Here is a 27499-nt window from a genome sequence, read left to right as displayed (position 1 = left end):
CGAGTCTCGGTCGGGCACACAGTTTTAATCTGCCAGGAAGTTTCATATCAGCGCACACTCCGCTGCAGAGTGAAAATCTCATTCTGGAAACATCCCCCAGGCTGTGGCTAAGCCATGTCTCCGCAATATCCTTTCTTTCAGGAGTGCTAGTTCTGCAAGTTTCGCAGGAGAGCTTCTGTAAAGTTTGGAAGGTAGGAGACGAGGTACTGGCAGAAGTAAAGCTGTGAGTACCGGTCGTGAGTCGTGCTTCGGTAGCTCAGATGGTAGAGCACTTGCCCGCGAAAGGCAAAGGTCCCGAGTTCGAGTCTCGGTCGGGCACACAGTTTTAATCTGCCAGGAAGTTTCATATCAGCGCACACTCCGCTGCAGAGTGAAAATCTCATTCTGGAAACATCCCCCAGGCTGTGGCTAAGCCATGTCTCCGCAATATCCTTTCTTTCAGGAGTGCTAGTTCTGCAAGTTTCGCAGGAGAGCTTCTGTAAAGTTTGGAAGGTAGGAGACGAGGTACTGGCAGAAGTAAAGCTGTGAGTACCGGTCGTGAGTCGTGCTTCGGTAGCTCAGATGGTAGAGCACTTGCCCGCGAAAGGCAAAGGTCCCGAGTTCGAGTCTCGGTCGGGCACACAGTTTTAATCTGCCAGGAAGTTTCATATCAGCGCACACTCCGCTGCAGAGTGAAAATCTCATTCTGGAAACATCCCCCAGGCTGTGGCTAAGCCATGTCTCCGCAATATCCTTTCTTTCAGGAGTGCTAGTTCTGCAAGTTTCGCAGGAGAGCTTCTGTAAAGTTTGGAAGGTAGGAGACGAGGTACTGGCAGAAGTAAAGCTGTGAGTACCGGTCGTGAGTCGTGCTTCGGTAGCTCAGATGGTAGAGCACTTGCCCGCGAAAGGCAAAGGTCCCGAGTTCGAGTCTCGGTCGGGCACACAGTTTTAATCTGCCAGGAAGTTTCATATCAGCGCACACTCCGCTGCAGAGTGAAAATCTCATTCTGGAAACATCCCCCAGGCTGTGGCTAAGCCATGTCTCCGCAATATCCTTTCTTTCAGGAGTGCTAGTTCTGCAAGTTTCGCAGGAGAGCTTCTGTAAAGTTTGGAAGGTAGGAGACGAGGTACTGGCAGAAGTAAAGCTGTGAGTACCGGTCGTGAGTCGTGCTTCGGTAGCTCAGATGGTAGAGCACTTGCCCGCGAAAGGCAAAGGTCCCGAGTTCGAGTCTCGGTCGGGCACACAGTTTTAATCTGCCAGGAAGTTTCATATCAGCGCACACTCCGCTGCAGAGTGAAAATCTCATTCTGGAAACATCCCCCAGGCTGTGGCTAAGCCATGTCTCCGCAATATCCTTTCTTTCAGGAGTGCTAGTTCTGCAAGTTTCGCAGGAGAGCTTCTGTAAAGTTTGGAAGGTAGGAGACGAGGTACTGGCAGAAGTAAAGCTGTGAGTACCGGTCGTGAGTCGTGCTTCGGTAGCTCAGATGGTAGAGCACTTGCCCGCGAAAGGCAAAGGTCCCGAGTTCGAGTCTCGGTCGGGCACACAGTTTTAATCTGCCAGGAAGTTTCATATCAGCGCACACTCCGCTGCAGAGTGAAAATCTCATTCTGGAAACATCCCCCAGGCTGTGGCTAAGCCATGTCTCCGCAATATCCTTTCTTTCAGGAGTGCTAGTTCTGCAAGTTTCGCAGGAGAGCTTCTGTAAAGTTTGGAAGGTAGGAGACGAGGTACTGGCAGAAGTAAAGCTGTGAGTACCGGTCGTGAGTCGTGCTTCGGTAGCTCAGATGGTAGAGCACTTGCCCGCGAAAGGCAAAGGTCCCGAGTTCGAGTCTCGGTCGGGCACACAGTTTTAATCTGCCAGGAAGTTTCATATCAGCGCACACTCCGCTGCAGAGTGAAAATCTCATTCTGGAAACATCCCCCAGGCTGTGGCTAAGCCATGTCTCCGCAATATCCTTTCTTTCAGGAGTGCTAGTTCTGCAAGTTTCGCAGGAGAGCTTCTGTAAAGTTTGGAAGGTAGGAGACGAGGTACTGGCAGAAGTAAAGCTGTGAGTACCGGTCGTGAGTCGTGCTTCGGTAGCTCAGATGGTAGAGCACTTGCCCGCGAAAGGCAAAGGTCCCGAGTTCGAGTCTCGGTCGGGCACACAGTTTTAATCTGCCAGGAAGTTTCATATCAGCGCACACTCCGCTGCAGAGTGAAAATCTCATTCTGGAAACATCCCCCAGGCTGTGGCTAAGCCATGTCTCCGCAATATCCTTTCTTTCAGGAGTGCTAGTTCTGCAAGTTTCGCAGGAGAGCTTCTGTAAAGTTTGGAAGGTAGGAGACGAGGTACTGGCAGAAGTAAAGCTGTGAGTACCGGTCGTGAGTCGTGCTTCGGTAGCTCAGATGGTAGAGCACTTGCCCGCGAAAGGCAAAGGTCCCGAGTTCGAGTCTCGGTCGGGCACACAGTTTTAATCTGCCAGGAAGTTTCATATCAGCGCACACTCCGCTGCAGAGTGAAAATCTCATTCTGATTTTAATAAGTTTGCCACTTCATCTAACTGGGGTGAAATTATATTAGGTGTTCCACAGGGTTCAATCATGGGTCCCCTTCTGTTCTTGATATATGTGAACGACCTCCCTTTCTATCTGAAACAGGAAGCTGAACTGACAGTCTGTTTGCTGATAATACAAGCATCATTATTAATCCAGTAAAAGAAACTCCAATTGAAAATGATACAAATAAGGTCTTTGGAAAAGTCATTAATTGGTTTTCTGCAAATGGGCTTGCTCTAAACTTTGAAAAAACACAGTACATCCAATTTTCTGCTGCAAAAGGTACAGTTCCTTCAATAAATATAACACAGTAGACAGGGTAGAGCATACTAAGTTCTTGGGTGTACACATAGATGAGAATCTTAATTGGAAAATTCATATTTTGGATTGTCTAAAGTGATTAGTTTTAGTAATTTTTGCAATCAGAATAATTGCCAATTTTGAGGATATAGAAATTAGTGAGCTAACGTACTTTGCATACTTTAACTCTCTGATGTCATACGGAATAATATTTTGGGGTAACTCAACATTTAGACAAAAAGTATTCACTGCTCAAAAGAAAGTGGTTAAAATAATGTGTGGGGTTCATAGTCACACATCTTGTAGGCATTTGGAAATTCTAACAACAGCCTCACAGTACATTTACTCACTAATGAAATTTGTTCTCAACAACATGGACCAGTTTAAAAACAACAGCGACATTCATGATTATAATACCAGAAAAAAGAAAGACTTACACTATCCTTTACTCAACCTATCTTTGGCACAGAAAAGGGATAAAATATGCTGCTGTAAAAAAAATTCGACAAATTACGAGACGAAATAAAATCTCTGACAGACAGCAGTAATAGCTTCAAAAATAAACTGAAATAATATCTCCTTGACAACTCCTCTACCATAGATGAATTCTTGAATAGGAATAAATAAATCTATAAATATAGTATATGCATTTTGTGCCATTTAAGGAAATGGGGTAAATAATAGAAATTGAAGTTATTTTCTCATTTTGAATATAAAGAATTTTATTGAGACAGAGGAGCTTCTGTCCACAGTTGAGCATGGATTTAGAAAGCACTGTTCATGCGAAACACAGCTTGCTCTTTTCTCACATGATATCCCTTGAACCATGGATGAGGAGCAACAGTCAGATTCTGTATTCCAAGATTTCTGGAAAATGTTGGAAATAGTGCCCCACTGTGCATATAGCAGACTGTTCACAAAGGTACGAATATATGAAGTAGGTTCCTAGATATGTAAGTGTCTCAAAAACTTCTTGAGTAATAAAACCTAGTATGTTGTCCTTGATGGCGAGTGTTCATCAGTGACAAGGGTATCATCAGCAGTGCCCTAGGGAAGTGTGGTAGCACTGCTGTTGTTTTCTGTATACATAAATTATCTGATGGAAAGGGCGTGCAGCAGTCTGTAGCTGTGGTGTATGGGAAAGTGTCATCATTGAGTGACTGTAAGAGGATAGAAGACAACTTAGCTAAAATTTCTAATTGGTGTGGTGAATGACAGCTGTCTCTAAATGTAGAAAAATATATATGTGTGAATGGATATGTGTGTGTGTGTGTGCGAGTGTATACCTGTCCTTTTTTCCCCCTAAGATGAGTCTTTCCGCTCCCGGGATTGGAATGACCCCTTACCTTCTCCCTTAAAACCCACATCCTTTCGTCTTTCCCTCTCCTTCCCTCTTTCCTGAGAAAGCAACCGTTGGTTGTGAAAGCTTGAATTTTGTGTGTATGTTTGTGTTTGTTTGTGTGTCTATTGACCTGCCAGCGCTTTCTTTTGGTAAGTCACATCATCTTTGTTTTTAGATATAAAATATAAGTTAATGCAGATATGTACGCAAAACAATCCTGTAATGTTCAAATACAGCATTAGTAGCGTACTGCTCAACACGGTCGCATCAATGAGATGTCTGGGTGTAACACTGCAAAGTGACATAAAATGAAACATGCACGTAAGGGTGGTATTAGGGAAGGCAAATGGTCAACTTTGGTTTATTGGGAGAATTTTAGGAAAGTGTGGTTCATCTGTGAAGTGTGAGCCATCCTCAAGTATAGCTTGAGAGTTTGGGATCCCCATCAAGTTGGGTGGGTTAAGGGAAGACAACGAAGGAATTCTGAAGCAGGCTGCTAGATGTGCCAGCTGTAGGGTCAATCAGCATGGGAGTGTTATGGAGATAGTTCGTGAAGTCAAGTGGGAATCCCTGGTAGAAAGACAATGTTCTTTTCTAGGAACACTATTGAGAAAATTTAGAGAACTGGGATTTGAAGCAGACTGGCTCTGTTTGTGAGTGGAACAAAGGAAGAATCACAATAAAAAATTTACATTTTTACATGCATTGATTTCCAAACTTCACAACCTAATTTTGGAGAGTAAAGCAGCATGAAAATTAAGGCTCTCATAAATGATGAGGAGTTATAGAAATTACCAGCTGCATTTAACACAGGATATGTCTCATTTGCTCATATGAGTGTCTGCCACATGGTTGCCTTGAGGCCTGACTAACAACATTCCAGCCACACAATGGCATATATTCACAGGCTGACAGTATCTGGTGTCAATAACAAACCCAACACACTTTGTGAGTCTACAGGTAGTATTAGCAGAGCACAGGCAACTGAATAAGGAAATAAAGAAATATAGAGACCCTCCAATAGAACGGAAAGTAAGGAGAGTGACTACTCTGAAGTACCCGGAATGACAGTAAGAAACAATATTTCCCTCAATTACACACTCACATAGCCCTAGTCTGCTGCCCAGTTACAAGCCATACTGCTTTTTGAAACACTAATAATGGTTAGTGCGCTCTTCAGTCTTATATTGTATAACTTATGACAATGTCAAAGTTGTCAGAATATATTGCTATTACAGTTCTTAAATTAATTGTCTGATGAATGTCCTTCTCAAATTTTCAGATGAATGCTTTCCAGATGCTATATTTCTACATATTACAATTTTTTACATATAGTAAGGACTAACCTAAATAAACTATTATTATTATTACTATATTAAAACATTTTGTATGTTTTAACATTGCTATTAAAGCCACAGGCATCAGTGGCACAGTAAGGGTGATGGCAATTTATAATTGCAGGAAAGGGGGGGGGGGGGGAGGGGGGTAGCAGGGGAGGGGGAGACAGTAGCAAACTGTGACTCCCCTTCCTTCAGAACTGAACATTGGATCCACACCTGCTGAGAATGTTGCAAGAAATGGATAGAATGGACATGCAACACCAGGATTCAATGCCTGAACCCATTACAACATTCTCTGCCATTAGTGGGACATACTCTTCCAGGGATAGTGTATCTTCGAAAAGGAGGGCTCTGATGTGAAACATGTAGAAGATGACTTTGTATGTGATTCCCAGCACTGCCTGAAAGGGAGTAGGAAATTTTTTTTACCATTGTTTCAAGAGGATGCTTAGTTTTAGCTTATAGCCCAACAATATTATGTTCATGATATTTACTGAGCGAGCCCTGTTTCACACATTTATTTTACAGTTTATTGAACTAAGTACTTATTTTCAGTGCCATTGAACATTTTAATCAATAAAGGGGAATTTTACATTCAGCGTTGTTGAATGGTAACTATCAATATGATCATGTTGATATTAACTGAGCAATAGCTACAGTAAGTGCAGCTAGTTTGTAGCAGTCGAACAATATCAGTAGTTGACTATTAAACTTGGATTCTAACTGCTGCTTCACTTTGGCTTTTTCTACATTCCAGAATAATTTTCTGCATAATGGAGTCAATGGAACTGGGTAAATAAATGAATTAATGAAATATAGTGCTCTGTTCAAGCATAGATAATGATCTTAAAAATTAGTTACAATATTACCAAGTATACCCTTACCTACTTTTTTACAGAGGTGCTGACAGGAAAGATAATTGCCTCTATAGTTTTTTCATAAATGCATTAATGCATTTAAGAAATATAGTGGTCTGTTTAAGCATAGATAATGATCTTAAAAATTGATTACAATATTACCTAGTATACCCTTACCTCCTTTTTTACAGAGGTGCTGACAGGAAAGATAATTGCCTATATGGTTTTCTCATAAATGCATTAATGCTTTGAATGAAACATCACAATGACTTAAATTTATGCAAGTAACTGACTTCTTCAGACAGGTTATTGCCAAAGCACTTCTCATTTATTTCGACAGTCATTACTGTCCAGGAGATACCAAAAATGTAGAATACCCTTGGAAGTTATGTGATTTTCTTCAAGTTGTTGTTATAATTCTCTGCCAATTCTTACAGTGGGCCTAAGAGTTAAAACTTTTTGATTTTGTACATCCTTCAATAAATTTCCATACTGCACCATTTGTTAAAAATTGTAATACAGTTACCTGTGAACAATTAATTTCCAGTCTCAAAAATAATATAGTATGTAAATATTACTAACACTATAATGATATTCAATTGTTTTTCTTTTTGAACTTCAGGCTCTTTCTGGATTTGGTGTTGTAACATATGTTTAGTTTGTTCCTAGTTTTCTTTCATGCTAAATTTGTACAGAAAGAGAGAATATTCATTGCAAATATGGATGCTATTTATCTTTTTTATATTTTTCTTGTATACTGGTTCCCCGCAGCATGAATGATACACTTCGAGATGGCACACAGAGGGACCCAGCTTCAACATCTCACATCTCCCATGGAGATCCAGACATAAAAGTGAAGGTTGCTCCTGGATCGTCTGGGCCATATTCGTGGAAGTCACAAGGCTTCACTCACTGCAGCGCTTCCTGCTTAGGAGGTACTGATAAAGGCTACAATGTCCAACTTCTGATGAGTAAAACAAATTCTTTCTCTGACAATAGCAGAACCAACCCTATGTAAAATTCTATTTACAGCAACATTCTTAACAAAGTGAACCAGCCTTGCAAATTTTGGGACAGCTCCAACTGAAGTGCCGCGACATGTCGTGTATCGCAAACCAACACACACAAATCTATATCTTCATGCCAGTAGCTGCCATCACCTATCACAGACCATAGGTGTCCTTAAAACCTTAGTGCATCGGGCGCACTGTATATCCAATAAAGACAATGTGCAAAAAGAGCATTTTTAAATCAAATGGATTTTCTCCACAACAAATTCATAGAGCATTCAATGCAAAACCTAAAATGCAGGTATGTGATGGGGAAGAAGATAGTAATTCCTTCAGATCTAGTGCTTTTTTGCCCTATGTGGGTTCTCTTTCCTCAAAGATAGGTCATATTCTTGAGATACACTGTCAAAGGGGATCTTCCGGCCCCCCACAAAGATTGCAGCTTTACTCGGCTCTGTGAAGGATGATTTACAGCTTCGTAAAGCTGGTGTGTATCAGATTCTTTGCGGAAATTGTGAGAAGTCTGACATAGGTCAAACAATAAGCACTGTTCATGAGAGGTGTGCGGAGTATCGAAGATACACACGCTTATTACAGCCAACAAGTCAGCTGTGGCCGAACATTGTATTGATACAGGGCATTCCATGAATTACAGTGATGTGAAGATTTTAACATCCACCTCCTCTGTCTTCAAGGAAGCTGTAGAGATTAGATTAGCCAATAATTTAATAAATAGAGATAATGGTTTTTATTTGGACAAAGCATGGAATCCAGCTCTTGGGGTAATTAAACTGCATAGAAGTTGTCATGGCATCACCGCCGCCAATCATACATCGATAAGGGAATTGAATGTCTGTACACCTTCAGCACAGGCGGCGCATGTATAAACGTATTTCTCTGCCTCCGACCAGCATCTGTGATCCGCATGTGTAGTACCACTGTGGTGGAGCATATAAGGCCGCACTTGGCATCTTGTCGTCAGTCTTGTGACTCATTCTGAGTATGGCTGGACGATACGCAGCTGAAATATCAGTGGAGGGAATTTTATTTGCGCGGTTGCATGCCCGAAATTTTATGGACTACAAATACTGAAATACCTCTTTATAAATCTGTATGATACATTATCTGGAGTAGATTTTCCATGATGTTAAAAATGCACACTTAGTTTAGAAAGGTAGAAGAACTAAATCAAACATGTTAAAAAAAAGTTTAGAATAGAGATTAATGGAGAGTAACATAAAGCAAAAATTAGAAAATATGTTAGACAGGGATGTTCATTATCATCATACATATTTAACCTCTTTGTAGAAAATGCTGTGAGGAAGAAAAAACACCTGCAGTTAAAATGAAAAAAGTTCTCCTACACTGCTTAAGATTTGTGGATGATTATACCTTAATAGCTGACAGTGAAAAACACATGCAGAACATACACTGACAGGAATGGAAAGTGTTACACCATAAGAACATATAGGCCAAATGATACCAAACTGATACTCCAGTATTTCCATGCCTGCAGTATATTTTGATTAAAATTTCATGCTTCTGCAAGCTCATTTTCACTGCATAAATGAGCTATTCATAGAGGCAATGAATGATGAGAGTACACAGTGGCTGTTCAATGTGTCTAATGTTACTGTAACTTTTCACGTGTAGATTGCAACACAGTATCGTCAAAGGATATGAGCTTGCAGCTTATCAACATCTTTCAGAGAAAGTTCAAATCATTGGGATCAGGGACATGGGATCATCATACCAACAGATCACACAGATAGTTGGCCATAGTGCAGTGGCAGCAGAATGAGATAAGATAAGATACTTTGTTGTCACATAACATGTTTTTATACAATCATTCGATTGAGAACATTGGTGACTCATCAGTCTTTAACCTAAGTTGTTACAGTATTTTATATACTGCAGGAAATACGTCATACATACATTGCTTATTATAATAAAAATACAACATTATATTTTAAATCTTTTCGTAACTCATTGAATCATTACTATAGCCTTCACACTCCTATATGAAGTATGGATGTACTGAATGGGATACAAACCGCCATATAATTCTATATATAAACATGAATATACAGTGAACGTGTATACTTTGTATCTACATGGCTTCGAAAGTATACCATTTGTACTTGCATCTTTACTCCCTATTCCTATTTATAAATTATTCTAAACTATAACATTGCTTTTTATTCATTTAGAAATTCTTCTAGACTATAATAACATTTGCTTTTTAGGTATGTGCCAATGGTCTCCAATGTGGATTCCCGAAATATTGACCTTATCTTATTTCTGATCTTCAGAGCCATGTAATATGGAGTATTTTCATATAGTGTGAGTCGGTGACAAGGTAGCATGTATTTCAATTTATGTCTAGTTTCATAGGCATGTGTGAATGTATTTCCTTCAAACAGATGTGAGTTTTTCTGTTCAAAGAGAAGTATTTCATATATGAAGATGGAAGGGATTGTCATGAAGGGGAGAGAAGACAGACTCAAGACAAAAGTATGACAAGAAAAGTAGCCATGGACTGTCCAGAAAGACTATATCATGAAAATATTGTAGAATCATTTCCCTTACCTTGATAAATATGAGGGGCATTCAATAAGTAACACAACAATTTTTTCCTGAAAGCAATTTGGTTTTATTCAGGATTCCAATACACCACATTACTTCCCACTCTTTTGGCTACAAAATCCTATTTTCCAACATAATCTCCGTTCATTGCAGTGGCCTCATGCCACCTTACTGGGAGAGCCCATATGCCTGCATGGCCGCATGGTACCAATCTACAACTCGAAGTCAGCACTAAAGTCTTGCTACATCAATAACCTCCCCATCATCTGTGTACTGCTTCCAGTGGAGTGCATATTCCATTGGGCCAAAGAGTTGGATGTCGGAAGGTGCAAGATTCAGGTACACACTTCTGAGTACTCAATCTGGTGTACAAGTGTGTCAGCACTGCCAACAGAGATGTCCAGTTGAGCAGTGAGCTGTTTGATTATTGCTGGAGTCACAACTGCGTGTGGTCAGTTGGCACTTGGAAGATCGGCCAGGTTTGCGCAGCCTTGTTGTGATGATGACAGATGTCTTGCTCAATGACTTAACATGCTTCTGTTCTCTCCCAGGTCTCCACAGACATTCTGCAAATGCCTGTGAATATCTGTGACACTCTGGTTTTCTGCCAAAAGAAACTCAGTGACAGCCATCTCCCTGGAATCCACTTCTGTTACAGATTCCATTTTGAAGGCTGCACATTGTGCTGTCATTTATCTGAACTTCATGGAACTATAGGGGCTAAAACTGAAGTATTTCAAATTCCAGATTTTTTTTGACTGGTATTGGCTGAGAAAAAAAAGTGTTGCATCACTTATTAAAATCTTTCGTAGATGGATGACAACAGCTGAAATCTGGCCAAAGTTTACAGGCTGAGTGTCACCACAAATCATCAGGAACAGATTACTGAAAATTAGTTTGAGATCTTGAGTTACAAACTGTTGTTTATTGCTGGCACCAAACCACAGATTTACTTGGTGTAGAGCCAGAGTCAGCTGGGATATTGGGTAGCATACTGTGGTGCTCAGTAGCAATTCTCATTTCTTGTATTTCTTGAAGTTTTTCTGGCAGATAGAATATTCCATCATCTTTTGGGTGTGCAGTCAAGATGGTATTATTGCTGCTTTTGATATTTCTGCTGATAACTGTGGAGCTGTCTTCAAGATCAGTTGATGACAGAATTAAAACTACTAGATACAGTACTGTGGAGAAAATGCATTTGTTCAGAGATACAACTGTCAGCAACAAGAGCATTAGATAAAACTTTACGTGTCTAAGCATATAACACAGCAAGCACCAAGTCAGCAAATTCATGAAGCTTATGATTTATGTGGTTAATTATTAAAACAGATGGCACATGATGGAATGCCAGGCAGCGAGGACTCAGAAAAATAATTCCTTTGAGAATGCAGACATGAAACAATTGCTTCACTTCTGAAATCCAGCTCTCTACCCAGGGATGTTACCAACAGACTGGAGGGATACAGATCTGTGCCTACCAGGTTACACAGTCTTCCTAAAGGCCACAGAGTTACAGAGGGGAAAAAAGGTTCAGTTGTGTGGTTCTTTGATGCATAAAGTTTTGTCTGTGACTAACACCCTTGTTTCTGACAGTCTTATCCCTGATGCCCATACATTTACTCCACAGTATTGTGTCAAGTGGTTTTAATTCTGTCACTGACTCACCTTGGAAATGGCTGTATAGTTATCAACCAAAATATTGTGTGAAGAAATAATCACACCCAAAAGATGGTGGAATAGTCTGATTTATGTTTGTGGTGATATGGTTGATACCAATGAGTCTGTAGATGAACTGACGGAAAGTACAGGAAGCAGTTATTCTTGAGATATACACTTTTATAGCAATCTCCAGCTAGCAGTCTTCATGAAATGCCACGGTGTGTGTTTTAGTCATGGCTAAAAATTCATCAAGATGACATTCAGAGCCTGTTTGCTTGAAAACCATTATTATTATTGTTCTTGTCATGGTCTTCATTCAGAGGACCAGTTTGATCCAGCTCTCCACCTTAGTCTATTCTGTGCAGACCTCTTTGTCTCTGAATAACTACTATAACCTGTGTCCATTTGAACCAGCCTTGGTCTCCCTCCACAAATTTTACCCCTCACATTTCCCTCCATTACCAAATCGGGAATTCCTTGATACTTCAGATGCATCAATCAATCTCTTCTGTTAGTCAAGGTGTGCCAAAAATTTTCCATTTTCCCCAATTCAATTCACATAATTACAAGAATATATTTGTGTCTGTGGCAGTCATACCTCATATTGATGTTAATGATCAACATTAGCTCCAAATGAAATGAAAGTTTATTCATTTACCATTTTTTATTTGTTTGTATGATGAACATCTCTATAAAGCTAGATAAATATTGGACTGGTGCTTCATGGTCCAACACTTTCCATTTCTGTCAGTGTACTTTCTAAATTTGCAACAATAATGAAAAAATGGAGGTTAAAAAAAAGTTATTATACTAAGCTAGTCAAAAATGAGAAAGGTGGCTGACTTCAAAAATAAAAACAATTAATTAGAAAAAAATCATATATTTTGTCATTTAAACACTTTCATTACAGAAGACAACACCTTGACCGTAACCTGTGAGTGCTGTACTTAGGGTGTTGTAATATAATCCTAAGTTCATCCCTTAATGCTGGCTCATCATTTTAACATTTCCCTCTCATGACAACTACTTAATAGAAGGACAAACCTTCATGATCTTTTGTACTGTCTTTTAATAAGTCCTGTACTTAATCTTTTTGAGTGGTGTTAATACTTTTGCACAGTTTGTAAAACTCTGATACTTTTTAAACAATGAAAATGCAGGATGGAATAATGCCAGTATTATGAAAAGGATAGATTGTTGCTCGCCATATAGTGGAGATGTTGAGCTGCAGATAGGGTCAACAAAATTACTGTCAGAGAAGTAAGCCCATGGCCAAAAAGACCTTCATCCGTATTAGACAACACACACACACACACACACACACACACACACACATGCTAAAGCAGACACGGCTCACACACAGATGGGTAGGGCAGCTAGATGGAGGGGGGGGGGGGCAAGTGGGAAAGGATAGAAGTAAAAAGACTGTGGGTTCATTAGTGGAACAGAGGGCTGTGTAATGTTGGGGTGGTAATAGGTGAGGGGATAGATGGGTGTAGGACAATAACTAACAAAGGTTGAGGCTAGGAAGGTTATGAGAATGTAGGATACATTGCAGGGAGAGTTCCCATCTGCACAGTTCTGTAAAACTAGTGTTAGTAGGAAGGATCCAGGTGGCACAGCCTGCAGAATAGTCATTAAAACAATGAATGTTGTGTTGAGCAGTGTGCTCAGCAACTGGACAGTCCAGCTTTTTCTTGACCACTGTTTGTCAGTGGCTGTTCATGTGGACAGACAGCTTGTTGGTTGCCATGCCCACATAGAATGCAGTGCAGAGGTTGCAGCTTAGCTTGTAGGTAGGTGTTGTGTTGCGCATTTGTTTAGCGCGGTCGCCGCACATAAGATGTGGCCACTGCCTTCTTGAGCACCTTGTGTCAATGCTTCAGTGGCAGCAGCACTGCATACTTCAAAGTGCTCATAGTGGGGGCACCACAAGCAGCAGACATACCACTGGAGTCAATGTAGCCAATCAGGATGCAGCCCCACGTAATTAAGTTGCATCATTGCGTCCCAGAAGGGGGTCATCTGGTGGGCCTCCTGGAGTACGGAGCAGGTTTCCTCTCAGGTGTGATGTAGTTACTGTGTTAGTGTTTATGGGAGATGAACTTTGGCTAAGGACCTCAGTATGAGTGATTACTCTGAGTTATGTTTCACCTCATTCTCAGAATAAATTTTCTAAGTTGTAATTCATTCTGACTTTCCATCTGGTGGTTTGTACCTGGGACACAACAACATGAAGTCATCACATACAAACAAACCCAGGGTATGGCCATGGGCACCCACATGGCACCATCCTGTGCCAACCTATTCATAGGCCATCTGGTGGAATTCCTTCTAACTACCCCTAGTCTCAAATCTTTCACATGGTTCAGATTCACTGATGACATCTTTGTGATGTGGAGTGAGCATGAGGACACCCCATCCACATTCCACCAGAACCTCACACCTTCTCCCTCATTCGCTTCACTTGGTGCTCCTCAGCCCAACAAACCACCTTCCTCAATGCTGATCTCCACCTCAAAGATGCTTACATCAGTACCTCCATCTACACCAAACCTACCAACCACCAGCAATATCTCCACTTTGACAGCTGTCACCCCTTCCATACATCCTAGCCACCTGTGGCCATTGCATCTGTAGTGTCAGACAGTCCTCAAAATATACCAAAGGTCTCACTGAGGCCTTTACAGGCAGTAATTATCCTCCAAATCTTGTACAGGACCAGATCTACCATACCTTGTCTCTCTAGTCACCCCCTTCCCCATCCAAAGTCCCATTTTCCTGCCACAGAGGAGTGTTCCCCTCATGACTCCATGCCACCCAAGACTGGAGCAACTGAATCACATTCTCTGCCAGGGTTTCTCATGGTGCACTGAAATGTGGAGTATCCTTCCCAACACTTCCACAGTGGTATACTGCCATCCACTGAACCTACCGACACCAGCTTTTCTGAGTTGCACAGGTGGGTACTCTCCCTGCAATATGTCCTATGTTCCCGTAACCCTCCTGGTCTCAACTTTCATTAGTCATTGTCCGTTACCATGTATCCCCTTTCCTGTTCTCATCCCAGCAATACATGGTCTCTAGTCCACTAATGGACCCACAGCCTTTCTACTTTTCTCCTTTTCCACTGCCCCCACCCCCAACCACTTCTCCACTCTCCATCTCACCTCCTGACGGCACCTATTTGCTCTACATTCACTCCACCTCATCACTTAATGCTCCAACAAGCTGCACTTTACCACCTCCCTCCCCTACACTGCTACCCCTCCCCCTCCCCACCCCAGCCTCTTTAACCCCACCATCTGCATTGCTTCTCCCATCAGGCACTGCTGCTTCCAGTCTGGCCTCTGCAGCCAGAGACTGTGTTTATGTGTGTGTGAGTTGTGTTTGCGTGAGTGTGTATGTATTTTGTCTAATTCAGATGAAGGCATTTTTGGCTAAAAACTTACTTTTTGGCAGTCTTTTTGCTATGCCTATCTGCAATCAGCATCTCCACTATATGGTGAGTCTCTCCTTTTCGTAATACTGATTTTTTTTTTAATTTGTGAATTTCAAAGCTGTGCACCAATACCTAAATGTTTTTAATTACCTGAGTTATCATTAAACAATGGAAGCTCCAGGTAGGAATATCAACAGTGTAGGAAAAGACAGATTGCTACTTACTGTGAAGAAGACACGTCAAGTTGCAGACAGGCGCAATTAAAAGACACTTACAATTACAGTCTGGAATGCAACTATCATGTGGGATACAAGCCGCAGTCAGGAGGAGGCAGGAAAGGGGAAGGGTTCGTAGTGTATGGGTGGGAAAAGAGGTGAAAGCTAGCTGGTGGAGTGTGCAAGGACTAGGGTGCCAACAGGTGCAACGTAAGGTGATTGTGGGGCAGGGAGGTGGGGAAAAAGGAGCAAAAAAGGAGAGGTGCAGGGAAAGACGGGCAGATGCATTGGCATAGGGCTTCTAATAAACAGGGTGGAAAATGAGGAGACGATAGGACAGAGGGGGTGGAAGTTGTTGATTTGAGGGTGTGGGTACAGTATGTTATCATAGGTTGAGGCCGGGATAATTACAGGAGCAGAGAATGTGTTTAAGGATAACTCCCATCTGCGCAGTTCAGGAAAGCTGGTGGGGGAGGGAAGGATCCAGATGGTTCAAGTAGTGAAGCAACCATTGAAATCAAGTGTGTTATTTTGCTCTGGACCCCAGGTTGGCAGTGGCTAGTTGGCAACAGAGGTGGTAAATGATGTGCTGCTTCCACAGGTGGCCTGGTGCATTATGGGATAGGATAAACCTGTGACTGGACTGGAATAGGAAGTGCTGTGTGGGTGGATTGGTCAGGTATTTCATCTGGATCTTCCACATGCGTATGATCCTTGAGGCAAGGGGTTGAGACTGGGAGTGGCATAGGGAGGACTAGGATATTGTGGAGGTTGTGTGGGAGTCAGAACACTCCTTTAGAAGGGGTGAGAAGTATCTCGCATAGGCAGTCACTCATTTCAGAGCATGATGATAGGTAATCAAAGCCCTGGTGAAGGATGTTGTTCAGTTGTTCCAGTCTAGGATGGTACTGGATGATGAAGGGGACACTATTGGCTGGTTCTTGGGGATGGTACAAGTATTGGGGATATGAGGGGAAATGGCATGGGAGATCTATTTGCTGACTAGGTCTGGGGGTAGAGCCTGTCTGTGAAGTCCTTGGTGAGACCCTCAGCATACTGAGTAGAGGAGTTTTTGTCACCGCAGATATGCTGTCACTGGGTGGCCAGGCTGAATGTGAGAGATTTTTTGGTGTGAAAGGGATGACAGCTGTCAAAATGCAGGTACTGTTAGTGATTGGTGGCTTTTCTGAACTGTTCAAATAGGAGTTATCCTTGCAACACATTCTCCACTCCTGTAATTCTCCCAGCCTCAACCTACAGTAATGTACCCCCACACCCTCTATCTTATCATCTCCTCATTTCCCACCCTTTTTATTTGCAGCTGTCTGCCAACGCATCTGCTTGTATCTCCCTGGTCCTCTCCTTTCTTGCTACTTTTTTTCCCACTTTCCTGCCTCAACCTCCTGACACTGCACCTGTTGGCAGTCTAGTCCCTGCACACTCCACCAGACAGCATTCATCTCTCTTCCTACCCTGGCAGTCACCACGTGTGAATGAGGTGTGCTTGCTTATTTGTGTGAATGCTGTATGTCTCTCTTTCACTGATGAAGGCTGTGGCCAAAAGCTTTGTGTAAGTGTCTTTTCCTTATGCCTGTCTGAACTTTACTGTCTTCTTTGTGTAAGTAGCAATCTGTCTTTTCCTACATTATTGAGTTATCATTAATATAGTTTACAATTTGTTTTTAATGTGGCCACTGCAGTCTATATGTTATAAGTGCTTTAATTCTGTATGATAGGCAACTGTTCATTTTCCATTTGAGAATAGCTTAGAAGAAAGCAGGGGTATTGTCATTGTCATCTTTAATATGGAGATAGAGGAAAGTTCTAGTTATAAATATCATATAACACAACAGAATATTTTTGTTTTAATATACAGTTTTGTTTTAATGTATAATACATATGTTAAAATACTAATTAAAAGAAAAAACTTTGATTTTCAAGGAGACTTTAGTGAGGTTTATAATTTACCTTGTTTTGGCATATTTTGTAAGTATTTTTCACAAAAAGTCTTTTGATAGTTTTTGTTGTCATCTCTGTATTTTCCCAGGTGTCCAAGAATCCTTGATATCCTGTGTACAAGACAACAATCAAAAGACAGTGAGTCCGTATTTGTGTGACAAAGAAACCAGACCAGAAGTACTGATACGAACATGTAATGATCACCCTTGTCCTCCACGGTGGAACTATTCTGACTTTCAGCCTTGTTCAAAGCCATGTGGCATTGGAATAAGGACAAGAGAAGTTATGTGCATACATGAAGTCACAAGAGGTGGAGGAAACACTGTGATAGTGCCTAACAACATGTGCCCACAACCACCTCCTCCAGACAGGCAATACTGCAATGTCTTAGACTGCCCAGTGAAGTGGCACACAAAACCATGGTCTAAGGTGAGTAAGCTTCTTGGTTGTAATCTATGTAATTTTCTCTCATATGCGTTATGACAAACTTTCATATTTAAAAAAAAAAAAAAAGTTATAAACTCATTTGCATTTTATATTCTACCTGTCTCTTACTGTGGTGTTTGGCTGAATTAACAAACAAAATTTACATAAATCTCAATACCAGAGAAGGAAAGTTGCTACTTACCATATAGCGGAGATGCTGAGTCACAATAGGCACAACAAAAAGATTAACACAATTGTAGCTTTCGGCCATAAAGGTCTTTGTCAGCAGTAGACACACATACACACACACGCACACACACACACACACACACACACACACACACACACACACACACACACACACACATCTGCAGAGAGCTGAAACCACACTGCGAGCAGCAACACCAGTGCATAATGGGAGTGGCAACTGGGTGGGAGTAAGGAGGAGGCTGGGGTGGGGAGGGGGAGGTATAGTATGGTGGGAGTAGCGGACAGTGAAGTGTTGTACTTTGGCTTACTAAGGGTATAAAAATATCTTGTAACCAGAAAAGGGAACTGTATCTGACAGCAAGAAAGAGTAGTGACCCAGAAACTATCAAAATTTATAAAATATACTGTGTTATATTAAGAAAAGTTATTAAAAAATCCAGGAGTATGTGTATCATGTCTGAAATCAGCAACTCTGATAATAAAATTAAAACAATTTGGAATATTATTAAAAGAGAAACAGGTCAACCAAGAGCAGAGGAAGACAGTATTACCATCAAATTGAATGAAAACTTTACGAACAAAAAGTCAGAAGTTGAAAATATTTTTAATAATCATTTTCTAAATGTTGTGGATATAGTAGGATCCAGGTGTTCATTAGAAGATGCTAGACTGTTAATGGAAGAGGCCATACCTATGCAATTTGATACAATTGAAATCTCACCCACTTCTCCCTCTGAAATTAGGAAAATAATAAACTTGCTTAAAAGCAAAAACTCACATGGAATTGATGGCATTTCCAGCAAAATACTAAAAGCTTGTTCTCAACAGATAAGTAAGATTCTCAGCCACCTGTGTAATAGCTCTCTGGAACAGGGCATTTTCCCTGATAGACTGAAATATGCTATTGTTATACCTTTGCATAAAAAGGGGGATAGATCTGATGTCAACAATTACCGTCCAATCTCCCTTCTAACAGCTTTATCCAAAATTTTTGAGAAAGTAATGTATTCAAGAGTAGCTTCACATATCTGTAAAAATGAAGTACTAACAAAATGTCAGTTTGGTTTCCAGAAAGGTTTTTCAACAGAAAATACCATATATGCTTTCACCAGTCAAATTTTGAATGATCTGAATAACCGAACACCACCCATTGGGATTTTTTGTGATCTCTCAAAGGCTTTTGATTGTGTAAATCATGAAATTCTGCTAGACAAGCTGAAGTATTGTGGCATGAGTGGGACAGTGCACAAATGGTTTAATTCGTACCTAACTGGAAGAGTGCAGAAAGTTGAAATAAGTAGTTCTCATAACATGCAAAGATCAGCACATTCCTCAAACTGGGGAACTATCAAGAATGGGGTTCCACAAGGGTCAGTCTTGGGTCCTTTGTTGTTCTTATTATATATTAATGACTTGCCATTCTATATTCATGAAGAGGCAAAGTTAGTTCTCTTTGCTGATGATACAAGTATAGTAATCACACGTGAGAAACAAGAATTAACTGATGAAATTGTCAATACTGTCTTTCAGAAAATTACTAAGTGGTTCCTTGTAAACGGACTCTCACTGAATTTTGATAAGACACAGTACATACAGTTCCGTACAGTGAATGGTATGACGCCATTAATAAATATAGACCTTAATCAGAAGCATATAGCTAAGGTAGAATATTCCAAATTTTTAGGTATGTCCATTGATGAGAGATTAAATTGGAAGAAACACATTGATGATCTGCTGAAACGTTTGAGTTCAGCTACTTATGCAATAAGGGTCATTGCAAATTTTGGTGATAAACATCTTAGTAAATTAGCTTACTACGCCTATTTTCACTCATTGCTTTCATATGGCATCATATTTTGGGGTAATTCATCACTGAGGAATAAAGTATTTATTGCACAAAAGCGTGTAATCAGAATAATAGCTGGAGTCCACCCAAGATCATCATGCAGACATTTATTTAAGGATCTAGGGATATTCACAGTAGCTTCTCAGTATATATACTCTCTTATGAAATTTGTTATTAACAACCAAACCCAATTCAAAAGTAATAGCAGTGTGCATAACTACAATACTAGGAGAAAGGACGATCTTCACTATTCAAGATTAAATCTAACTTTGGCACAGAAAGGGGTGAATTATACTGGCACTGAAGTCTTTGGTCACTTACCAAATAGTATCAAAAGTCTGACAGATAACCAACAAGTATTTAAGAAGAAATTAAAAGAATTTCTGAATGACAACTCCTTCTACTCCATAGAGGAATTTTTAGATATAAATTAAGAAAAAAAAGAAAAAACCAAAACAAAAATATTAAAAAAAAATAAAAATAAAAAATAAAGAAAAACAAAAAAACACAAAAAATAAAGTAGTTATATTAACTTAAGTATGTTGTTAAATTAACCTAATTATGTCATGTATTGGAAAATTCGACTCGTTCCACATCATTACGAAATATCGTATTCATGATCCATGGAACTAGTATTAATCTAATCTAATCTAATCTAGACAGAGGGCAGGAGAGAAGGTGTGGAGGAGGAGGGATAAGTAGCAGAAAGGAGAGAAATAAAAAGAAATTAAAAGACTGGGTGTGGTGGTGAAATGACGGCTGTGTAGTGCTAGAATGGGAACAGTGAGGGGCTGGATGGGTGAGGACAGTGACTAACGAAGGTTGAGGCCAGTAGGGTTACAGGAACGTAGGGTGTATTGCAGGGAAAGTTCCCATTTGCACAATTCAGAAAAGCTGGCGTTGGTGGGAAGGATCCATGTGGCACAGGCTGTGAAGCAGTCATTGAGATGAGGGATATCGTGTTTGGCAGCATGTTCCGCTACAAGTTGGTCCACTTGTTTTTTGGCCACAGTTTGTTGGTGGCCATTCATACTGACAGACAGCTTGTTGGTTGTCATGCCTACATAGAATGCAGCACAGTGGTTGCAGCTTAGCTTGTAAATCACATGACTGGTTTCACAGGTAGCCCTGCCTTTGATTGTATAGGTGATGTTAGTGACCGGACTCCGATCTTTTTGTTGTGCCTATCGCGATTCATTTCAGCATCTCCGCTATATGGTGAGTGGCAACTTTCCTTCTCTGGTACATTCCATCCTGGATTTTCCATTGTCTGATTACATAAATCTCATAATTTTTCAGAATTTTATTAAATCTACCACATATATAAAACTGTCATTCACAACAGCATATACCAGCAAGTGATGTTACAAAGGTTATAAAACTCTGATCACAAAATTTAAAACAATCTACATCTACATACATACTCCGCAAGCCACTGTGCAGTGCACGGCAGAGGGTACCCTGTACCAGTAATGGTCATTTATTTCCTTTCCTGTTCCACTTGCGAATAGAGCAAGGAAAAATGACTGTCTTATGCCTCAGTATGCACCATAATTTCTTTTATCTTCTTATCTTCATGGTCCTCTAACAATTCAGCTGCATAAGATGCATTGTTACTAGCAACATCATGAGCAGACATATGTACTGAGATGTGGTAGTTGTTTCATATACATGTTTCACATCTTAATTACATACTGATGGGGAAAAAAAAAGAAAAAAAAAAAAAGAAACAAGATCATCAAGCATCCTTACTCATTTCAGTTCATTATCCATTTGACTACATGCAAAATGGCTGTGTCTCTTCATTAGTATTATGCTTATTATTCATTTCTGTGGTTGATAAGGTTATTTATTTTCACTAAAATATGGATTCAAATTGACATCTACATGGAAACGAAGGATTGCTTCTGAGCACATAGAGGAGGTGTTGTGTCACAAACAAGCACAATGAAAGAGAACACTAGAAATATTTTCAGTTTTCAAACAAACTCATCCTTCAGGAGCAGCACCCACACACACACATGACCACTGTCTCCAGGCACTAAGGTATGACTGTGACTACGACTGCATGTGAAATGAGCAGCACTCTAGCTGTGATGGGTAGTGAGGGGGGGGGGGGGGGGGGGAATGGATGGAAGAAGGTGAGGAAAGGACTTGTGGGTACATTGGCAGGATAAAAGCCATGTGATTCCTGGAATGGGAGCGGGAAGGGGATAGGCAGGAGGAGGACAGGAGATAATGAAGGTTGTACCCAGGGAGGTTACAGGGACAAAATTACGTTGTAGGGACGGTTGCCACACTTTCGGTTCAGATAAAGAAGTTTTGAAACTTCCTGGCAGATTAAAACTGTATGCCAAACTGAGACTCAAACTCCGGATCTTTGCCTTTCATGGGCAATTGCTCTACCAACTGAGCTACCCAAGCACGACTCACAACCCATCCCCACAGTTTTACTTCTGCCAGTACCTCATCTCCTACCTTCCAAACTTCACAGAAGTTCTGCAAAACTTGCAGGACTAGTAAATACCGGAAGAAAGGATATTGTGGAGACATGGGTTAGCCGCAGGCTGGGGGATGTTTCCAGAATGAAATTTTCACTCTGCAGCAGAGTGTGTGCTGATTTGAAACTTCCTGGCAGATTAAAACTGTGCCAGACTGTGACTCGACTCAGGACATTTGCCAACTGTGTGCCCAGACTGAGACTTGACCCGGGACCTTTGCCTTTCTCAGGCAAGTGCTCTACCAACTGAGCTACCCAAGTATGACTATGACCTGTCCCCACAATTTCACTTCTACCAGGAGAACTTCTGTGAAATTTGGAAGGTAGGACACAAAGTACTGTTGGAAGTAAAATTGTGGGGAAGTCATGAGTTGTGCTTGGGTAGCTCAGTTGGTGGAGCATTTCCCTGTGAGAGGCAAACATTCCGAGTTCTAGTCTCGGTTCGGCACACAGTTTTAATCTGTCAGGAAGTTTCAAATCAGCATGCACACTCTGCTGCAGAGTGAAAATTTCATTCTGGAAAAGTAGTTTTTTTGGGAAGAATCCAGATGACACAGGCTGTGAAGCACTCATTAAAATTAAGCAACTCATGATGGGCAATACTTTCAGTAATGTGGTGGTTCAGCTGTCTCTTGGCCACAGTTTGGTGGTGTCCATTCATGCAGACAGACAGCTTGGTTGTAGTCATGCCCACATTGACTATGACACAGTGTTTACAGCTTAGTTTATAGATCACAGGACTGCTTTCACAGGTAAACTTCCCAGTGATGAGAGAGGAGATGCCTGTCATCAGATTGCTGTAGATGGTGGTGGGAGGATTTTTGGGATAGGTCTTGGAGCTAGGTGTGTTCCAGGGATATGAACTATGAGGCAAGGGATTGGGAGTAGGGATGGACAAAGTAATTGCAAGGTTTGGTGAACAATGGAATATCAGCATGGGAGGGATATTCCTGTTTTCAGGGCATTATGAGAGGCTGTTGAAACCCTGGCACAGTGTGTTGCGCAGTTATTCCAGTCATGGGTGGTACTGAGTCATGATGGGAGCGCTCCTTTGTGGCCAGACAGTGGGCACATGGGAGGTGGTAGACAACTGGAGAGACAACGGAAGAGGGATTTGCTTCTGGACAAGGTTGGGAGGGTAATTTGGGTCTATGAAGATCTCAGTGAGACACTTGGCATCTTTGGAGAGGGGCTTTATGCAAGGGACTCCTTGGTGCAGAATGAGTGGCATCTGTCGAAGTGGAGGAATTGTTGGTGGTTGGTAGGTTTGAAGTAAAAAGAGATACTGATGTAACCATCCTTGAGGTAGAAGTCAACATCAAAGAAAGTGGCTTGTTGGGTTGCAGAGGACTAGGTGGAGAGCATGGTGGGAGTTGTTTAGGTTCTGGAGGAGTTTGGATAGGATGTCTTCATCCTCAGTCCCGATCATGAAGATGTCATCAATGAATCTGAACCAGGTTACGGATTGGGGATTCTGGGTGATGAGGAAGGATTCCTTGAGACGGCCCATGAATAGAACAACAGAGGATGGTACCCTGCTGGTGTCCATTGCTGAACTATGGATTTGTTTGTAAGTGTGACTTCAAGGAGAAGTGGAATGAGTATGTATCACCATTTACATGTCAATTGTGCGGTGAGCCAGTTTCACTGTCTCTCCCATGCACTATGTTCAGAATGTAGGTTATAGTGATGGACTGGTGACAGGAACCCATAAAGTACATGGTTGCTTTAAACTAATTTATTCAGCACAAATGAGTAAATGAACACTTCATAAAATAAATTCTGATTGTAGTGTCTATTACCTGGCTAAAGTTGTAAACATGTTTGAACAATAGTTCCATATCAACACTGTCGCGAAGTGTATAGATGCCCCTCAGTGAAGAGTGTGTCGACTGATTGCATGACAGCTGGAGAACAATGGATGTGTGACTGAAACAAAGTTAACTTTCATCACAATCATGGGAGTGCCGTGCACTTTGCAGATGTGATGAAACGGAAATGAATATGAACGGAGAGTGCCAAACAAACTTCTGAATGCATTGGTGGGGAGCTCGACCTACATGATCTGTGGCTTACAGAATTGGCCCCCTGAATAAGTGTCTGCACAGTACTGTAGCCCAGCTCACATTGTGTGTTACTTTTTACTAACCTGCACCTGCGTATGCGACATGTGTTGCCAGAATTTTGCCTATTAGTAAGTGTGCACAACAGTGGATACCTGATGCAGTTAGCTTGTACTGACTGTGAGCATATCTGATCTGTTCTTGTTTTTTTTTGCATCACGGTTGCCACAGGGATGTAGTTGCTCATGATGACCAGGAAAGAGGTTGTAGACTTTTAGTCTGCTGAGGGTTGGGAGAGGGAGTGTTCAGCAGCGGCAAGGCCATGGGCATTGAAGATGTTAGCATAGATGGAGATGACATTGGCAGTGATGAGCATCAGGTCGTAAAGGAACAGGAACTATGGAGAGTCAGTGGAGGAAATAGTTGGTGTCTTTTATATAGGAGAATAAGTTATGGGTAGACTGAAGGGTGGGTTCACAAGAGCAGCAATTCCCTCTGTGGGACCGTAGGAATCAACCACAATGGTGGTTCCGAGGTGGTTGAGTTTATGGACTGAGAGAGAGAGAGAGAGAGAGAGAGAGAGAGAGAGAGAGAGAGAGAGAGAGACTCAGGGCAATGGTTCCGGGGTCGATCTAAGGATTTGAACAGGGACGGGAGAACCTGGTGGATTTCTGGAATGGGTTCAATGTGGAATAGTTTGTAGGTGGACATATCTGACTGCTGGCAGAGTCATTTCACCAGGTAATGCCTGCAGTTCATAATCATAGAGGTTAACAGTTGATGAAATCGTTCCACCAGGTAATCCCTGCGGTTCATGACTATAGTGGTAGAGCCTTTGTTGGAAGTAGAATTATACAAGCAGAATCAGTTTTTAGGTGGTGGATTTTTGTTTCTTTTGTGGATCTGAGCTTGGTTGCCATGTTAAGCCATTTTGGGAATGATGGTGAGGCAAGGTTTGAGATTAAAATTGTGGAATGTTAGCAAGAGGGGATTTGGAGGCTGAGAGAGTGGGTCATGGTTAGATGGAGAAATAAACTGAGTCAGGCAACATTCAATATTGGTTTTGGATAGAGTCTGATTGGTAGGGATAATGGTGAAGTAGTGTTTCCACTGTAGGGACCGGTAGAAAGAGAGAAAGTCCTTAACAAGCCAGGTGACTGAATTTTGGATTAGAGCAAAAGGTAAGGTCTTTGGAAAGGACTGATACTTTTATAGTTCTGTGGCTTTTGGAGGACAGCCCAGTAACTGTGTTATGGGACTGTTGAGGCTCTGGATTCTGTAGGGTGATGGGAGGGAGTTTTGGAGGGCGTGCTAAATGTAGCAAGTCTGCAAGGCAGGGTTTGGTGCCCATGAGGAAATGCAGTTTTTTTTTTTTTTTTTTTTTTTTTTTTTTTTTTTTTTTTTTTTTTTTTTTTTTTTTTTTTTTTCCTGGAGGGCAATGATTTCAGCCCGGAATTTGGCAGGTACAAATTTGGGATTTCCAAGTGAGTGGTAGTCTAGATCTTTTCTACTTCTTTTCTTCCCCCATTTTCTCTCCCTCCTCGCCACCCCCCCCCCCCCCCCCCCCCCCCGCCCCTTCCCCCACCACCTCACCCGTCCCTTCCCCTTTGCACAGCCTCCTGATGCTGCTCCAAGCAACCCTATCTGTCCTCACCTTGTCCTTCTACACTCCCACAGAGTGCAAAAGTATCTTCCTCAGCCCTTCCCAGCTATACCTCCCCCTCCCCACCCAATGCCTCCTCCTTACCCTCACTACCGACCCCAGCTATATTGCTACTCACATCAGATGCAGTTGCAGCTGGGCCTTAGTGCCCAAAGACAGTGACCCGGTATGTGTGAGTTGTTGTGTAAATTTGTGAGAGTGCTACTGTTGAAGAAAGACTTTGTCCAAAAGCTGAAAATATTTCTGGTGTCCTTTTTTGTTGTGCCTGTCTGTGACATGTTCAACAACCAGTCTTGCTGTTATTGCAAGCATGTATGTTTGTGTGTCTGTGTGATAGTGTATGTGAATGCATGTACTCTTACCAGAAGAAGAGTAAGAGCCCAAGAGCTAATTTTTTAACATTTTTCTGTGCCACACACCAGTCCTCTATAGGTTAGTGGTTGCTTTTCCCGTATTTTACATATTTTGCTGTGTTATCTTTACTTTACAGGCTCACACAGGATAACTTACCTGGAAAATCAGAAATAACTCTGAGGTAAAATGAATTTGTGGGTAAAGTTAGGGAAATCTTGGATAATTCTGAAAGACATGGATAATTCTGAGAAACTCAGGGAGGACCTGAACTATTCATTCATGAAAATAAATGTACTGAGTCAATTTGTAACAAACCACTCTGAGGTTCCGCTTCAGAAACAGGCACTTGTGGAGTCATGTAAGCAAAGGTGAAGAAGTTCATTGGATGTGACCTATCAGCCAATCCCTTCTTTTAGCCAAATGTGCTGCAACTTTATTTTTTCACCGGTTTGATTCTCTAAGTACCACTGTTGAACATTATATCTGGAGTTTTGTATATAATTTGTTTTTAATTCTAGCCGAACTTCAAATAATGACTAACAAGCTACTGTGTAGCTCAAAAAGTTTCATTTGCAGTTGTGAAAGATTGTAAAGAAAAACTTGCTCTTGCATACAAAAAAGTGGTTCATAGAAATTTTGAAATTCAGCTTGAAAAAAACTGGAAATTTCAGGGAAAAGTTGGTAGAGTAAGCCATAAATATGTGACACATTTCATTTGTATCCAGGGCATGTTGTCACTTTATTTGGATTCATTAGAAATGCTATTCTCAGACCTTTACCATTTTCTCCTTCTATAACTATGAGATTACATCATAGTTAGACAGAGAATCCAAAATTTGGTATTGAATTTTAAGGCGTACTCCTGTGCAAATATAGACTCAGATCATAATTTAGTAATGATGAAGAGTAGGCTGAAATTTAAGAGAATTACCAGGAAGCATCAGTTTAAAAGGAAGTGGGATACTGGTGTATTGAGGAGTGACGAAGTGTATTCATAGTTACCTGAGGCTGTAAATAGTGTGATAATGAATATCACAGTATTTCCTGCAGTTGATGGAGAATGGGCATCCGTAAAACAGGTAATCAAAGATGTTGGACAATCAGATACAGATAACAGAAAAGTAAGTGTGAAGAAATTATAGGTAATAGAAGAAAAGTCAAGGCACTTTCATAGGGTTTGTCAGCGTAAAAAAAATGTTTGACAATGTAA

At 41.1% G+C, this 27499-nt stretch overlaps 1 protein-coding gene across 1 annotated transcript in view; it reads left to right on the top strand.

The window, feature by feature from the left end:
• The window catches only part of LOC124615662 (protein madd-4), a 514315-nt gene that overhangs the window by 273615 nt on the left and 213201 nt on the right, over positions 1-27499 (top strand). The window contains exons 13-14 of the mRNA XM_047143690.1: positions 7196-7291; positions 17316-17656. Of these exons, the coding sequence (XP_046999646.1) occupies positions 7196-7291; positions 17316-17656 (437 nt within the window). The remainder of the gene's footprint in view (positions 1-7195; positions 7292-17315; positions 17657-27499) is intronic.

Source organism: Schistocerca americana, chromosome 5, assembly GCF_021461395.2.
Source record: "Schistocerca americana isolate TAMUIC-IGC-003095 chromosome 5, iqSchAmer2.1, whole genome shotgun sequence".
Lineage (NCBI taxonomy): Eukaryota > Metazoa > Arthropoda > Insecta > Orthoptera > Acrididae > Schistocerca > Schistocerca americana.
This window is presented reverse-complemented; position numbering and strand designations above follow the sequence as displayed.